General features: G+C 38.8%; 1 protein-coding gene across 1 annotated transcript; it reads left to right on the top strand.

Annotated features, from left to right (window-relative positions):
* The first annotated feature begins 80 nt into the window (after positions 1-80).
* Positions 81-15974, top strand: gnl1 (G protein nucleolar 1 (putative)). The gene is made up of 12 exons (NM_001078973.1): positions 81-224; positions 836-1004; positions 3495-3631; positions 4368-4519; positions 4678-4749; positions 7925-8132; positions 8294-8389; positions 9386-9580; positions 9760-9938; positions 11105-11255; positions 11339-11479; positions 13957-15974. Exons 1-12 carry the CDS (start codon positions 152-154, stop codon positions 14220-14222), a joined length of 1839 nt encoding a protein of 612 aa, NP_001072441.1. The 5' UTR covers positions 81-151; the 3' UTR covers positions 14223-15974.
* The last annotated feature ends 1540 nt before the right edge of the window (positions 15975-17514 follow it).

The raw sequence follows: 17514 nt of genomic DNA, 5'->3' as shown, positions 1-17514 counted from the left end.
ATGTCGTAAAAATCTGTACTAGTATTAGAAGGTATATAGAAGGCAGTCAACAAAGTGGTGCTTTTCAGACAGCTATTTGCAACTTTAGTAAGGCATCTTAAATACTAGATTGTCCCTAGAGTAGCTCCCTCCAGGCTTAAATATAATCAACATGCCTAGAAAAAAGCCATTTAGTAACAAGCAGAAGAAAAAACAACTTCAGGATAAAAGAGAGCGAAAAAGAGGTGAGTTTTCCTTTTGCGTCTGTATACATAGCTTTACTTTTGAAAACAAGGGATGGTCTACTTTTTGTTGTTTGGCATTTTTGTTTGTTTTGACTTTAATAAATCAGTAATTATATTTTAGATCTGTTGCAGTGGGTGCATCACCCCATATTTTACATAATGATCTATTCAACTTTAAAGATAAGCATTCTTTATATAAGGTTATATTTGCTTTGGAGCAAAATCTCTACTAGCTGAATTGAAAAAAACACATTTACGTAATTGCCAGGCATATGTGCATGGTGCTGGTTCTGTACTGACCTCTTCTTCTGTCCTAATAGTACAAAGTATCAGAGCGCACACCTTACCAGAACCTCAATAATGATACAGGTGCAGTACACTGGAGAAAGTCCATTCAGCAACTCCAAAACTAATCATAAAAGCAAAAAAGTGTCTGCACATTTAAAAAGTACAAAATAAAAAAATCTTTTATTAAATACAAAACATAGAAAATACAGCCCAACGTGTTTCAACCCAATGAAGGGTCTTCATCAGGGGCAAAAAAGTTTAAAAAAATGGGCAGGCATATCATGGTGCTGGTTCTGTACTGACCTCTTCTTCTGTCCTGTCAGGTCCATCAGAGCAAGGCAGGGCTGAATCGAACAGTCGAAGTGGAAGCAGAGAGCGTTGGGAGGAAAACACGGATACTTCAGACAGTGAGAGTCTCAGACCCCAACTGAGACGTGTTAATCAACAGCCCCAGATATTTAAACCAGGAGAGAGAAATTATGACCCAAACAGGTCTGTGGGAGTTACAAACATATTCTGTTGATATAGGGTCTTGACTGGGTTTCCCAGAGGCTTATGGGCATGTTACAGCAGGAGAATTGCTTATTTTTTAAGTGTGCAGGTCCATCATTTCATATATTTTCTACTTTTAACCAAGGGCCTTCTAAAGTTTGCAGCCTGAGTGCAGACCCTTATATATACATATGTATATATTTAATCTTTTATGGGAGCATTATTTCTATGGTCATTAAGAGTAATTCACAAATATAAAATGTGGAGGCGGTATTGTGCTGAAACTGGATTTACATTCTGTCTTTTTTAATGTGCTAATTATAAATATGTCCTTTTCTATCCCCGGCATTCATTTAATGTATTACCTTTGGCCATATGTATAGCTGTTCATTTGCCAGTCTGTAAATTAAAAGATGATTTTATATTCCATTCAAATACATCCTCAAAACTATCTTTCAAACTTTCTTTAAAACAGTAACTTTTGCCTTAAAGGGGACCTGTCACCCAGTCATAAAAAGCTGTACAATTACATTTTTTTGCAAATGAAACATGAAACTCAAACTCTTTTATTTACTAAAACATCCATTACTGTTATAAAGGAATTTGAAAATCTCACCTGTCAGTGATATATTGCCTGCCCCACCTCTATGCCTCAGGTACAGGAAACACTTTAACTTACGTTTCTGCACTTCCTAGATGTAATTTTTCTACTCGCATTCCACCTCCCTTCCCACTGTCTACAAATTTTGTAGCCTTTGTATGGGAACGTGTGTCTGGCGCATTCAATTATTTTGGGATGTTGCAATATTTGCCATGACAACAGCTTCCACAAAATTGCTGCCAACTGCTTGCTGTGATTTTAGATTCCAAAAGAAGAATAGAAACAATATTTAAATACTCTAAGTAAAATTTATTTTGCCCAACTAGCAAAATACAATATGATTTGAAATAATTTCTTAGGGTAACAGGTCCCCTTTAACCCACCATTTTAAATGTTCTGTTTGTTAGTCACCTAAAAGAAAGTAATGCAATAGCAGTAAACTGGAATTACACAATTACACTGGAATTGTGGGGGGAAACTCTGCATTGTGGGTAAAAGACATGGTGACTTGCGGGCAAAATTTCACTTTGCACACTGCAGTTGTAGTTGTAAATTACTGTAGTGTTATACATCCTAATCCTAAATTGTGCCATTAGTATAATTGTAATAGTTCAGCAACAGCTTGGGGGCAAAGGTTAATTCAGTTGTCTTCATTACTTTTAATACAGGGATAACTGCATGGCTGCTGACTTGCATTGTGCTGCACCAGTAGCCCCAGGTAGTCCATGTAAAAATAAAGAAATCACCCAGTTCACCCCTGTACTTACAATGACTGTGTACAACTCCAGTAAGTTTTTTTTGTGCATAGGGACAGATTCTCTGTCTGTGGTAATCTGCAGGCTGAGAATTTGCCCCTTTTGGCATAGGCTAAAGCTGGCCATACACGCACCGATAATATCATACGAAACCTCGTTTCGTACGATATCTGGTGCGTGTATGGCAAGTCGGCGAGTCGACCGATATCGCAGGAGGCTGCTGATATCGGTCATCTCGCCGATTGGGCGGGTTAAAAGATTTTGATTGGGTGCCATAGAAGGCGCCTGAGCAAAATCTGCCTTCAGGGCTGAATCGGCAGAAGGAGGTAATCCTATTGTTTTTACCTCCTTATCTGCTGTTATAGCCCTGAACGTTAGTGGCGGATTGGAACGATCTTATGTGCGACCGATGGTTGCACGAAAGATCGCAAATCGCCACGTGTGTGGCCACTTTTAGGGTGGTTTTTTTTGAGTAGTGCTCACTTTAATGTCTAGAAATTTACATTTTTGAATAGGTCAGCAGTTATTTATCATGATGGTAGCAGTGTAATGTTTTTGTATTTGATGGATGTCATCCAGTCTGCCATCCTTCATTTGGTGAGGCCTTCTTGGCTTATAATGAGTTTACTTAATTAAATACTTCTATAGTTCCTGATGTATCCAGCTTAATAAATAATAGTTTAATTAAATGTAAACCTGATTTGTCTTCTGTCTACTGCCGTTGTGCCTAGGGTTAAGGGTAACATCCCAAGAGTTTGAGGAATTTCTGCTTTATTTAGGGTAAATGTTTATGGGATACCGTATTTTTAAACTCAACAAGTCAGTTCCCAAATGCCTATAACCACACCCCTTCATAAATTTGTATTGGGATTGCATGACCGAGATAATATTAATAGTTGTCTGCAAACAATTTAGTTTGATTTTCCAGGCAGCAGTACTCTGGCAAGTACTGGCAGACAAGTTTATGGATGGGAGGGGGGGTGGTTTCAAATACTTTAGTTTCATGTTTTTGGACTACTTAAACAGGTTGCTTAAGGCACCCTAATGTGGCACCCCACATTCTATTACCTTTGTACTGCGTTAGTACTTTTTCTGTGGCTACAGTGTAACAAATGTAACCCCAATGTTTTACAGATATAGACTTTATTTTGAAAAGGAGACCAAAGAGGAAATTGAACAGAGGAAGAAAATAGCGCTGGAGAAAATCCTTGAGCCAGTTCCAGAGTCTGAACTGGAAGTTCACATAGATCAAATCTACAGACCAGGCTCAGGTTAGTTTTTTTTTAATTGTTTATTTTTTTAATAATTCAAAAACATGAGCTGCCAAACCTTATAACTCACAATATAACCTTGTAATGCCTTATACTTAGCAGCACAAAGAACAACATGTAATCTTAAACAGACCTGTCTGAGAATGGCAGCGGAAGAAAACTGTCAGCTGACAAACCGCTATTTGAATCGCCCACCAAGCAAATTTAATTTCAGTAACAATTTACTTGGTTGCAAACTTCACTTAAAGCATAAGAAAACTGCTCACTGATTGGCCAGGACACATGGGATTCACAAACTTTCTGTGAAATGTCCAATTACAGAGCAGCTAGCTACTACACAAAGTGAAGTTTACCATTTAGTATTTTGTGTCAAGAATTGTATCTGCAGTTTCAAGTGATGTGTGGGGTCAGGAAAAACACAACCTGCACCCAACCCTAACCTACAAGATGTTGCTTTTGTAGGGCCCACACACACGCTGTACCCATCATCCTACTCTGTACGCTACTTCTGCATGCACCTTGGGTTCCAAGACAGGGAAACTTCGGGAGCAGAGGAAAAGTGTATTAGTCCAGTCTGACCTACAACCCACCTATACCTGCAATGGTTGCAAATGCTGGAAACCATTTAATCAGGATATTTATAAAGATTGGCTAAAAATGCTGGACAGTGCCATGCCTTTTAGGAAACAAAATGCAGTATCATTTTGCTACTTTTTTTTTTTTTTTTCCCCATCAGTGCTAGACTTTCCTAAGCGACCAGCTTGGACTTATGAGATGAGCAAAGAGGCAGTGCAGTCCCGTGAAGAGAAAGCTTTTAAGGAATACCTGCAGAAGATCTATGAAAGTCACAACCCACGAGAACTAAGTTACTTTGATCACAATTTAGAGGTATAACACAAACCCATAGCCAGCCATTGTGAAAATATCCATGGGCCAAGCAAGCCATTGTCTTCTGAGCTATAATAATTTGTTCTTTCTATGCTCAGTATTTGTCTGTTACATTCCTTTCTGTAACCCCATATTTTATTTTTTTTCTTGTTTTGTAGACATGGCGTCAGCTATGGCGGGTTTTAGAGATGTCTGATATAATCCTGTTAATCACAGACATTAGACATCCTGTAAGTATTTATTCATGTTAAACATACATCTAGTTGGAGGACACAGATGCTATATGGCAAGAAGAATGGGCAAAATATACCTTAATTTAATTAAAAAAAAAAAATAATAATGTCGGACACATTTTATGTAAAATTTTTCTTTTTTGCTCCCTGAAATTAATCCCTCTGTGCTCCCTGCAGTTCTAGCACCCCCTCATTATTTACACCCATGCATAATAAACATTTTTAATAGCTCTTGCTACTATTGGCAAAATGTCTGATAAGTATTAGACTTGCCTGTAGCTCACTCTTGCTCCATAGACTTACAGCAGCTATTTACTGCTGTTGCTCAGAGTGACAAAGAGTCACTTGGGCCTGTACTTTATTCTCAATGGGCAAAATGCATATATAGTAAAGAGTAAAATGTTGCCTACATACATGAGAATGTGAAAGAACTGGTGATGGTTTCATAGAAAGTAAGGAACTAAGGGGTATATTTATCATGCTGTGTAAAAAGTGGAGTAAACATCACCTGTGATGTTGTTTATAGTAGCCAATCAGATGCTTTGCTTTGATTTTCAGTTGAAATCTAATTGCTGATTGGTTGACCTGGGCAACATCACCAGTAATGCTTCACTCCACTTTTTACACAGCATGATAAATATACCACTATGACTGCAGCTTGCAGGAGGGTTTTGGATCTTGTGTTTGTCAGTAAAATCCCATCTTATTGGGGCTTTTTATCTGATGCTGGCAAGTGGATGGGATATATGCAATACAAATAATAGTAATTATATGGTCCCTAAGGTGTGTAATTATGTGCTGGGTGTTGCTGTGCTGTACACAGGGGAGGAGGAGGCATATGGATTAATGGGTATGTCTTAATACAACAAAATAAGCTTCTTTCACAAATGAATGAAGGGTGATATCCCTGCAGTGAGCACCAACCATTAAAGGACTTGTAAAGCCTACATTGTATATCAGTTGGGCACGTCTCCCCTACCCAAATGGCATCATTTGTACTGCATATATCCCCTCCACTTGCCAGCACCATCACATGTTCCTAAAGCAAATAGCAGCTTTCACCCGGTGGCCATGTTTCCTCAGGTACATTTAAATCTGCAAATAGTATACACACAGACCCTTATGCAGCATACATTTTATCAAGAATACAGGCTCACACAGGCAGAACTGTCTCTGATAAAAGTTCTGGTTTGTTTGAGCTGAGCTCAGGAGAGTTGGTTGGGAGAAAAAAATTGAAGCAGACAGCTAGAGCTTAGTTTCTCTGGGAACCAGCAATGCCATCTCTTTACTGGCTGCTAGACTGGGGGGGTGTTTAGTAATCTCCGCTTAGAACAACTGAGCATACCCACAAGCCAACAGCCAAAGCAAATTCCCGAGGGAGGGGGCCGAGTGGGTTACAGCGAATTGGTTTTACGCAGCATAATAAATACGCCCCTAAGTGATTAAGGAGATGTTGCAGCCTTACTTTTAACCTCTGGACAACCAGTGTGGCAGGTATTGAAAGATTTGAAAGAGGCTGATCACTGATTAAATTTTTGGTTGTGGGGTTTACATGTGGGTATCATCTTAAAAGCTCTTGTGATAACATCTGTGGTTTGAAGTGGGTGTGGTTTAAAAAAAGGAAAGTGGTCAAAACTGTCTTCCATTATTGACCCTCCACCATGTAGGCCAGAATAATTTCAGCCCTCGGTACCACAGAAGTTGGACAGCACTGTGAATCTCTGTGATTAAAATGTGTGTTGCATGATGTCAATGTTTCAAACTGTTTTCATGGGAATCCCAGGATTCAGTCATCATTTTTTGGAAAGATGGCATGTTGCTCATTTCTTCAAGTAAATGAGTATAAATATGGTAGTGTCCATATTGCCTATGAAAGTTTTCTTGCCATGTTTCTATACAGAATATACTTTCAGTTTATGGACTTGATACTTTGTAGGTTACTTGTATTCCAGTTTTTGGATTGTGTAACCATCTAATACTCTGTATCTATGGTGTTTAGGTCCAGCATTTTGCTCTATTCTTCATTGCTAGTTTTTTACAATTGGTAACAAATTAGAGCAGACAAGCTAATTCTCCACCGTTTCCCTTTATACTTTTAGGTCCCCTTTCTTTTGTCAAAGAGAAATTTTAATACACTGAAAATATGTAGTATTTTGTCACAGCAAGTGCTTTCCCATAATTTGTTATATAAAGTGGCAACAAGCATTAATATTTATTATTAAAATAGCTGTACTGGTATGGGATACGTTATTTGTAAACCTGTTATCCAAAAAGCTCCAAATTACAGGAAGGAAGGCCATCTCCCATAGACTCCATTTTAACCAAACGGGTACAATTTTTTAAAATGATTTCCTTTTTCTCTGTAATAATAAAACAGTACCTTGTAGTGATGTGGGCCAACCTTCGCACTACATTTTCAGGTTACAGGCAGCTTCGGGTCGAGCTCCTCTGCTTGCCCTCCCCACCTGTGACCTTACACTGCCGGCTTCCTGGTTCCGGCTCTCCAATTTATAGGTATGTGCCTGCGGCAGGCGGGGCGGGCGCAGGTCTATAAATACATGTGGCTAGCTGAGTTGGGTAGGGTTCGGGATGGGAGTGGGTGGGTCAGTTGGGTGCCGGTCAAGAAAAACTTGACCCGCACATTACTAGTACCTTGTACTTGATCCCAACTAAGATATAATGAATCCTTATTAGAGGCAAACAATCCTGTTGGGTTTATTTAATATTTCGATTAATTTTTATTAGACTTAAGATAAGGAGATCCATATTACTGGAAATATCCAGAAAACACCAGGTCCCGAGCATTCTGGATAACAGGTCCCATACCTGTATTACAACCTCTATCCCTCTCTGTATAATGATTGTGTCAGTATCACATCTCTGTATGTAAACATCATATCCTCCATTCCTCAGTGTGTGATAATTGTTAGTAACACATCCTCTGTATATAATGCTAAGAATATCCATATCATACTTCTCTCTGTCTCTGTAAAAAAATGTTGCTTTTATTGCATCGGCACTAAAAGCAGGAGGCTGTCTTGAGGTGTTGAAGTGGAATACAGCCTGTACCTGTACTTTTTTTTATGTTCAAATTTGTTCAGATGAAAGTCACAGTTGATTTATAAGTGTCCTGTAGCCTGTGCTTTTTAGTGATACTAGTTGCTTGTTTCAGGTTCTACATTTTTCTCCTGCCCTTTACGACTATGTGACCCAGGAATTAGGAAGATCTCTCATCCTGGTTCTTAATAAAACAGATTTAGCACCTCCCTCTCTGGTAGTTGCCTGGAAGCATTATTTTCAGGCCAAGTTCCCTAAGGTCCATGTGGTGTGTTTCACTTCATACCCCCGGCATCCTGAGGAGGAACAGGACCCCTCTGCAGGTACCTATAGGATGTTTGTATGCACGATAAGAAGCCACGCATTTACTATCTTTAACAAACCGTTTTAAAATGTGGTTGTTACACTGCATCATTTCATATATCTATGTAGTTTGTTTCCTTTTGTTATGCTGTTATTATGTTGTCTGTTTTTTTTCGTTCAGTTTTTAAGAAACGCAGGAGGAAGCGCAGGGTGTGGAGCTCAGCCCTGGGACCCAGTCAGCTTCTGCGAGCCTGTGAGGTTATTACAGCTGAGAAAGGTAAAAGGAACAAGGTCTTCTTTTTTTTTTTTTTTTTTTTTTTTTTTTATTGGTTTTCATGCTCTTTCCTCTTCAATTAGTAGAACTGTTAGAGTAGCAATATTGTTGGAAAAAGTTTCTTTTTTTTTTCCTGCTGGAATTTTTCATGGTTGAAATTGTACTTAATCAAATAACAAAATAAAACTTTCAGCTCTCCTTATGCAGTACAGGTATCCAGAAGGTTGCAAATTATGGGGACTCATTTTTTATCAAATAATTCTAATTTTTAAAATGATTTCCTTTTCAATGCCCCCCCCCCCCCTTCTTATTTGTGGATGCCCATGAGCAACTCTACACTGAGTTGGTAGCTTATTCCACCATGTCTATAACATTCACCCTCCTAAGGCATTCATTAATTTAATCAGTGTGCAGTTTTTTTTCTGCTGTGTTGTTCCACTCTTATGTTAGGAAACTGTATATTTTGACACTTGGATTTTCTTGTTTACTAAAGGAGTAGGTTATTGCCTTGCTTTGAGTGCCTTATTATTATTGTTATTATTATTATTATTACAAAACCATGTTCTAACTAACTGATATCTGGTGTCGTACTAGCCATTTTTTTGGACCCATTAATATGGTCCACTTCTGGCATATCTGTGTGGTCAGTCACATTATTCAAAGGTTTGTTTGTTTTGTACCCTTGCCAACAGGAGAATTAAAGAGTATATCATTGCATTTACCTACACACAACCTGATTTGATGAGAAGCCCTTTAAAGACAGGGTATCGGTCACTGTAGGATTTTTTGCGTGGTTAAACAAAAGACTTGAGATGGTCATGCAAGGCACTCTGTGCTGAGATTGAAAAAATGTATGAATCCAGTAACACGTTTAGGAAATGTACTTATGTACTTTTACCAACCATTTAACCACATGAAACAATCAACAGTATCTACAAATATAACTAAACTAAATATTTTTTTTTGTTTCTGTTTGCTGTACATTTATGGTTTCATCAGTTGACCTGACAAGCTGGAGAGAGAAGATAGAGAGAGATTCTGCAGCACTGTGTAACCCTGCCAGTGAGGAGGGGACACAGGATGAAGAGACAGATGAGCTGAATGCTGTTGTCTCCCATCAAATCACTGATGCTGAACTGGGGGCTCCTAGCAGTGAGCTGTATAAAGATGGGGTACTAAGCATCGGCTGTGTAGGTGAGAGTGTCATTGAATGGGATGAAGATGGGACAGTCTGTCTAGCATGGCCAGTACTATTGCTATTTTGAATTATAATTCCCCACGACTGATCCTTTAACTTCTATAAAGTTCTCTGCTACATTTTCGATACCTTTGGGCAAAGAATCTTGTCTCCTAATCTCGGCTTAAATTTACAGGATTCCCAAATGTGGGCAAGTCATCATTAATTAATGGGCTGGTTGGCAAGAAGATTGTAAGTGTCTCGAGGACTCCAGGACACACCAAATACTTCCAGACATATTACCTTACACCTACAGTGCGGCTTTGTGACTGTCCTGGACTAATCTTTCCATCACTGATTGACCGGCAACAGCAGGTATGTGCAGTATGCTAGAAGCTTTCCTTAAACAAACACAACACTTTTGGAAATGGATCATATTAGACAAAAATGGTGACGCTCAGAGCAAGAATTATAACGGTAAAGGGTTATATGAAAGAGCAAGTAGAGCCTGGGCGTGCATGAATGTTTTATGTATGACAAAACCAAAAGCACTCACCTGTTTCTGCCTGTTAGCTTACTGTAACATGTGATTCGGCCCTGGGAAGGCATCATCAGGCAGGCATATTAAAGACATCAAAGGCATGGAAGTTTCACAGGCATTCTCTGGTAAACATAGGCTTGATGCATTTCAAGCTTTTGAGAAAGTGGCAGACTGCAACAAAACGCATAAAGCCTACCAATCAAGGTTACCAGGGAATACCTGTGAAACCTCCATGCCTTTGATGTTTTTAATAGGAACAATAAAGGACTACCTATGTTTTAAATAATTCTGCCTGGTGCTCTGTGCAATGGATCAACAGAATTCCATATATGCTCTCTTAAAAACTAAAGCTGCAGTTACTAATGCTCGTAATACAGTATTAATCCAGTGACTGTTACCGTCTTATTGAACGTATGTCCAGTGAATAGGGCTTGTTCTGAACATACTTTTAGGGCAAGCACCCACGGAGCAACTTACTCACCTTTGATAGATTGCTGCTATCGTGTGCAAGTACCCGCTCCGAAAAGGGTTTCCACAAGCAACAATATAAGTCGCCAGTGGAAAGCCCTTTGCGTCGCTTCGGTTTCTGTCGCACGAAGTTACCTACAGGAGGAAACTTTGTGCGTATGATTAAACAATATGCAAAAAGTATGTTCAGTACAAGCCCTATTCATTGAACTCACAGGGGGGAGGGTGCTGGTTTGTATGTTCATTAATTTGCAACTTGCCCCCCCTCACAGCAGTTCACTATAAAAATGTGCCTGTTCTGGGGGTTGGAGGATAAGGGCTGCACTAATGCAGCACAGAAGGTAAAACTAGCTTGAGAAAAACAACCACATTTGTTCTTTTTATTTTTAACTCAGTAGTAGCAGCACCTTTTGTTCTTTTTTTTGTTTTTTTTACATTCATTAAGAGATAAGCTCTTACAATTTTTTGCATTTATGTTTACAATACATTTCCTCATACTGACTCCCCCACACTTTAATTCATTTTTTTCTAGATCCTTGCAGGTATATACCCAATTGCTCAGATTCAGGAACCATATACCTCTGTTGGTTACCTCTCCTGTCGTATACCTGTTCCTCAACTACTTAAATTACCCCAGCCAAGTGGGGTAGAGGGAGGCTGGACAGCATGGAGCATCTGTGAAGGTGTGGCTCTTTACTCAGTGAATAAAAATGGCAATGTCACGCTTGGGACTTTTTTTTACACTCATCATTTTTTCTTTTTTAAGCCTGGGCAGATAAACGTGGCTACAAAACAGCGAAGGCCTCACGCAGTGACACATACCGGGCTGCTAACAGTCTGCTGCGTCTTGCTGTCGATGGGCGTCTCTGCTTGTGCATGAGGCCACCGGGATACTCTGTGCAAAAGGGTAAAGTCTATACTGCTTACAGTTTCTAATTTTTTTCTTTATGCTTTTAAACCCCACCTCCACCACTATCCTTCTTGCTTGTAACATAGTACATTAGGTTAAAAAATGGCACACGTCCATCAAGTTCAACCTTTTATGTCTAAATGAAACCTGCCTAACTGCTAGTTGATCCAGAGGAAGGCCAACCCATTTAAAGCCTCTCTAATTTGTCACCAAAGGAGAAAAATTAATTCCTGACATGAAGATGGCAGTCGGACAAGTCCCTGGTTCAACTTGTGCAATGAGCTATTTTCAATAATCCTGTATTGCTAAAAAGCCATCTAACCCCTTATTGAAGCTATCTATATCAACCAGTACGACTAATTCAGGGAAAGAATTCCACAACTTCAGAGCTCTCAAAAAAAAAAAAAAAAAACTTTCCTTTTAAAAAGGTCCTGTTGAGGACTAATTTTGTGCAATGTGTTCACAATAAAGTTGTGATTTTTTACATATGGCGTGCCAGTCATAAAGTAATTTTGATATATATATATTTTGATATATATCAATTTTAGATGGGGCTTTATCAGCGCTCTGTAAAAATGAAGATGTCGCATCCTGGATGGAGTTAATCTGCAAACGCTGAAATATTACTTAATACCCTCCCCAAAGTCATAAATGAACAGGTTAAATAAAAGTGGGCCACATATAAGACCCAACTAAGAACCTTACTCCAAGTAGAGAATGTACCATTTACAACCACCCTCTGTACCCAATCCTGTAGCCAGTTTTCTATCCATGTGCAAACAACTTCAACAGACCTTCATTTAAAAAGCATTAATTTGTGGGACACTGAATCAAACGCTTTGATAAAATAAACCATATCTACTGCACCCCCCACTGCCCAGCTTTTTACTAACCTCTTCATAGAAAGCTATCATATTTGTCTGAAAAGCCCTAACCTTCATAAAGCCATGCTGATTACTGCTCATAATGCCATTCTCCAGAACATAATTTTGAATGTGATCCCTAACAATCCTTCAAATAACCAGCCCACCACGGATTGCAAATTTGCTGGCCAATAACTGCCAGACTAAGATTGTAATCCCTTTTTAAATATAATAATTACATCCGCTTTCCTCTAATCCATTGGTACCATACCAGATAAAAGTGAGTCTGAGAAAATCTGATGTAAAGGCCTGGCTAAAACCGAACTAAGCTCTTGAGGTACCCGAGGGTGTATTCCATCTGGCCCTGGTGCCTTGTTCACATTACATTTAATATCTTGCATCAACCACTGACTAGACTGAAGTGAGCCAACAGTGCAGGGTGAATCTTGGAGCTCTGGCACCTTTATTGTATACACTGAAGAAAAGAACTGATTTAGTACCCATTACAACCATATTTTTACCATAATTTAAAGCAGCCTAAACACTCTCAACTCACACCTTTCTACTATTAATATGCTTTCAAAACTTTTGGTGTTTAGTTTTAGCCTTTGCCTCAATGTGCTTTACAACTTTTTTTTGTAGTGGTTATATTTGTTAAATGCATCTTCTATCCCTGCTTTCCTTTTTTTCCATAACTTCTTTGCTTTTGAATTAGGCCCCATAGGATGATTTTTTTTTAATACTTCTACATTTACTTATTAGGGGAATAAATTGAGAACAGTAAATATTTTATATCATTTAAAATGACAAAAAACTTTTGGTGTTTAGTCTTAGCCTTTGCCTCAATGTGCTCCTCCTCTTCTATCTTTACCTTTCAGATTACTGCTTTCAACTTTTTTTGTAGTGTTCATATTCGTTAAATGCATCTTCTATCCCCTCTGACTTGTAGTTTTAAAATGCTTTCCTTTTTTCCATAACTTCTTTGCTTTTGAATTAGGCCCCATAGGGTGATTTTTTTCAGTACTTCTGCATTAACTTCTTAGGGGAATAAATTGAGAACAGTAAATATTTTATATCATTTAGAATGACAACCATTATATAATAATATAATGTTCTGAAGGACAGCCCTTAAGTTAAAATGTGCTTTTTTGAAATTGTTTTTTTTTTTTCCCCCGTTTCTATTTGTTTTTTGCACCAAACATCAAATGAAATGACATTATGGTCACTATTACCTAGGAGTTCAACCACTTGCACATTTGCTATGCATTCTGGGTCATTAGAGGTCACTAGATGCAGTACAGCATGGTTTCTGGTTGGATCCTCAACAACCTGTGACATAAAATTGTCATGCAGCAAGTTTATAAACTTGTTCCTATTTCTGTCCTGCAGTACTGTTGCTCCAGTTTTTGCCTTTTCTATTCTTGTGCTTCCCTTTCCTTGTGTTTAGCAGCATGGTGCTCTCAGACATGATGGGATTTACTTTAAGCTCCTATACTGAAGTAATCATTGACTTGCATAGAACTTTTCTTTTCTCTTCTAAATTAGCAGTGTTCAGTCAACTGATTGAGGCACTGAGTACTATTCCATAATGATCTCTACATATTGTTTCAGAGGCCTGGCAACAGCATCCCGAAACCAAGGAAATGGCTGTCCATTCCCAAGCCCAAGGTCAGGCCAATAATGACCCTTCATCTGGTCGAGAAGAGGAAGAGGAGGAGATCTCCAGCTCAGGTGAAGAAGAAGAAGAACAAGATCGTGATGCTGATGAAGAGGAAGATGAAGAAGAGGACCCCACACAGTCTCAGCATAAAAGGGGCAACAAAAACAAAGTCACTGACATTAACCCTTTCGAGTTGCTTGGCGAAGATGAGTGTTAAATTTGGGCTTGTGAAGAGTAAAGTCAGTCATATTTAAGAATATAGTAGTAGCAGACCCAGCAAATGCTGGGAGGCTCAATTGTGTAAGGGGCCCAGGTGTGCAATTTCAGTATAATAGTGCAAAACAGGTTATTTTGCTGAAAGATTTGGTGCAGAATATTCTGCTGTGGGTCCAGAATCTGGGTGAGGATGGTGGTAGCTTTTACAATGTGACTTAATATGAAGTTTGTTTGCCCTCCAAACCTAACTTCTGCCTCATCTCAGTAGCCTAGTTATCAGCTTGGTTTCACTGTGAATTTATATTGGAGAATGGCTTCAAAAATAGAGTGATATTTTTTTATAATAGAATATTTCCTTACTTCATTCAGGCCTCTTTCACACACAGACTGATTCAGGTCTGAGTAAGTTAGTTCTGCCAAGTTGATGAAAAATAGATCCATTTACTTCTTTGAAAATCTAAAGAATCAGACATAGATGGACACAGCAAACTTGCAGCACAAGCCTGTTTTTTAAAACAAAATTAAAGAGTCTCATTCATCAACTTCCTCAGATCGGAATCAGTTGTGCGTAAGTCCTTGGTGGAAACTGGTTATAAAAGGCTGAAAGGAAACAGATAGTTAGTATTCTATATGAATGACACATTTGCCATGAAAGTATTTTTTGTAAATTCTCTGTGAATTTTAGCATTGAATGAGTTAAATTGGAGGACAGGGTCATTCAGAAACCCGCTTATATGTGCTCTTTGATGATTTTGCTTGACCAGACTCTCTTGGTTATCACTCCAATATTGGAATTTGATGTGTGGGATTCAGTTGATTGTCTTGCAGTGTAAGAACAAAGAATGTTTATTGCAGTGCCTCTGCTATGTCTACTAACTCTTCACTCTGACAACAGACCAGACTATTCACTACATTGCCACTGCCCATTCAGTTTCTTTAAAGGGCAGATAAACACAAAATAAAAAGCACAAGGCTTACCACCTTGCTATTTAGTATATTGCAATGTATTTGCTTATAGAGGCCCATTTAGTCTGATATGTAATGGCGGGAGGTTAAAGTGAATTGGAAAACTGGCCTTGTGAATTGCTAGTTATATGGTATACCCAACACACACTCCTTGATGGAAATTTTCTGGTTGCTGTTGTTCCCTGGATATTAAGCTAGGTGTTGCTATTACAGCATCAACTGCGCACAGTTGTTTTAGTAAAGCAGAAGCAAGTTCTTAGCCAAGGGTAGGAAGCTGATATGAAATGGCAAAGCGCTTGCTTTACTATAAGAAGTGTATGCAGTGCCTGTTATGGTACTTGACTCTCATTTGTTATCAGAGCTTTCTAATATATTCTTTTCTGACAATCTCATGTTACTGTTGGGCATCTTATAGATTTTGTATTTTACATTTACTGTTCATTTACACCTTTTTATGAGGCATGAACTGGAAATGCTGTGGGTACAAATTTAGGGACCAGTTAGCATCTGTATGAAGTATTATATTTGCTTTAACTAAATGTAAGCAATGCTCAGTATTCCAAGTAAGACATTTGTTGATGATTTACTTAAGAAGTTCCATTTTCTAAATACTTTGCAACAAAACTGGCTGACATTCCATTTTAATGAATGGGGCAGCTGAGGCTGTCTCTTTCAGCTTTTCCTACCCAAACTTATGTCTCAGGCATGTTAGTACCAGCCTGCACTTCTAATTTGCATCAGATGTCTATTTTGCTGAACACACAATAAATGCAAATCTATTTACTGATCCAGTGATTTACTGATCCTGTTTTTCAATTTGGAAAATGCTGGATTTTGCCCAAAATTATGTTTTGTGAAATTTCTGGGAACCTTGTGATATGGCATAAGGCACTATTGCATTGTTACGTACAGTACTGGGCCTAGTTGTTTTGGTGCCCTAGGCAAACAAGGAACAGAGCACCCCCCAGTAGCTGAGCCGGCCTGGGTTGGCAATTTAGTGGATTGGTAGGAGGATGTTTGGGCCTCTTGGTATTCCAAATGGCAGGGCCTATTTTGGCTTAAAAGTCCAGACCTGCCCAGTAGCCCCACTCCTACTGGTATTCATGTATGAAACCTTTTTTTTTTTTTTTTTTTAAATTGGATTAACCTTTTAATTTCTTATAGCTTATCCTCGTTTTCTTCTCTTTTTTTACTGCCCTTTTTATCTTTAGTTATATTTTTCTTTTCTATGTTTGCACTTTTTTTTCCTCTCAGCTTTTCATTGTCTATTGCTCTCTTTCTTTATAATCCTTAGGCTGTCCCTTTTTGCCTTCATTTCCAGTGTACTATTTTCATATTTATCAGTATGCTTCCTTCCTCTTTAAGTTAGCATGCAATTCTCAAAATTCTTCGAAAGCTTTACCTCATGCCATTCTTTCATTACCCCTTTTAATATGAATATCACTTCTATTACCCTTTCTCTATCTGCCATTCTTTTCTTTCTGCCACTCTCATTGTGACATTGTGACATTGTGCCCTCTCGCTGTCCTTTCACGTTCCATGTTCTGCTTCTTCTCACTTCTCCCCCCATGTGCCAGTCTCTTCTCCTTCCTCATGCTACTTAGTAAAATATCTCCTTATCTTTCCTGTTCCCTTTTAAAGATAAACTTTTTCAACTCTTCACCACCTAGATCAGTGTTCTTACATTGTAACAACTAAGCAGTGAGTTCTCTTCAGTCACTGGTTGAGCAGCAGGTACTCATCAGCCGCACATCCAAGGGCAAAGATTGCTTAGTAATTTCAGTGTAGGAACACTGATGGAGGTGACCAGGAAGCAGGGCTAACAATGTTGTGTACTGCAGCTGCACAGCACATCGTATATTGAAGAGGCTTTATATATTAGTCGGGAGTGGGTCCTTGTATAGTTTGGTAAACATTAACAACATGCTCTCTAGGCACCTGCCTACTCTTCCTTCCCCTTAGTTCGGGCTGACAGATGGCAATACAAATCTTAATTTGGACGTGGCAGATCTTCATTATAATTATCTTCAGTTTATTTCCTAATAACATCTCTCAGGGGACTAAACATGTATTCCATTTACAACCATATGGTAATCCGAGGCAATCCCAAACTCTCTCCAAGGAGTTCACTCTGGTGCTCAGTTCTGGGGAGATCAGCACCCACACACTAAATTCATAAAGGAAAGCAGGAGCAGCAAACAGGATAGTGGAAGCATGGGGTGTTAAACAAACTGCCCACTACATTTCAGGAGCCTGTCCCTTTAAAAAGGAAGTGTGAAGTTTGTTTGAGGCATGGAATAAAAGGCACTAGGCATTTATCCCCATGC

This window comes from Xenopus tropicalis, chromosome 8, assembly GCF_000004195.4.
Source record: "Xenopus tropicalis strain Nigerian chromosome 8, UCB_Xtro_10.0, whole genome shotgun sequence".
NCBI classification, from domain to species: Eukaryota; Metazoa; Chordata; class Amphibia; order Anura; family Pipidae; genus Xenopus; species Xenopus tropicalis.
The sequence above is the reverse complement of the archived record's forward strand: the minus strand, read 5'-3'. Positions and strand labels throughout refer to the sequence as shown.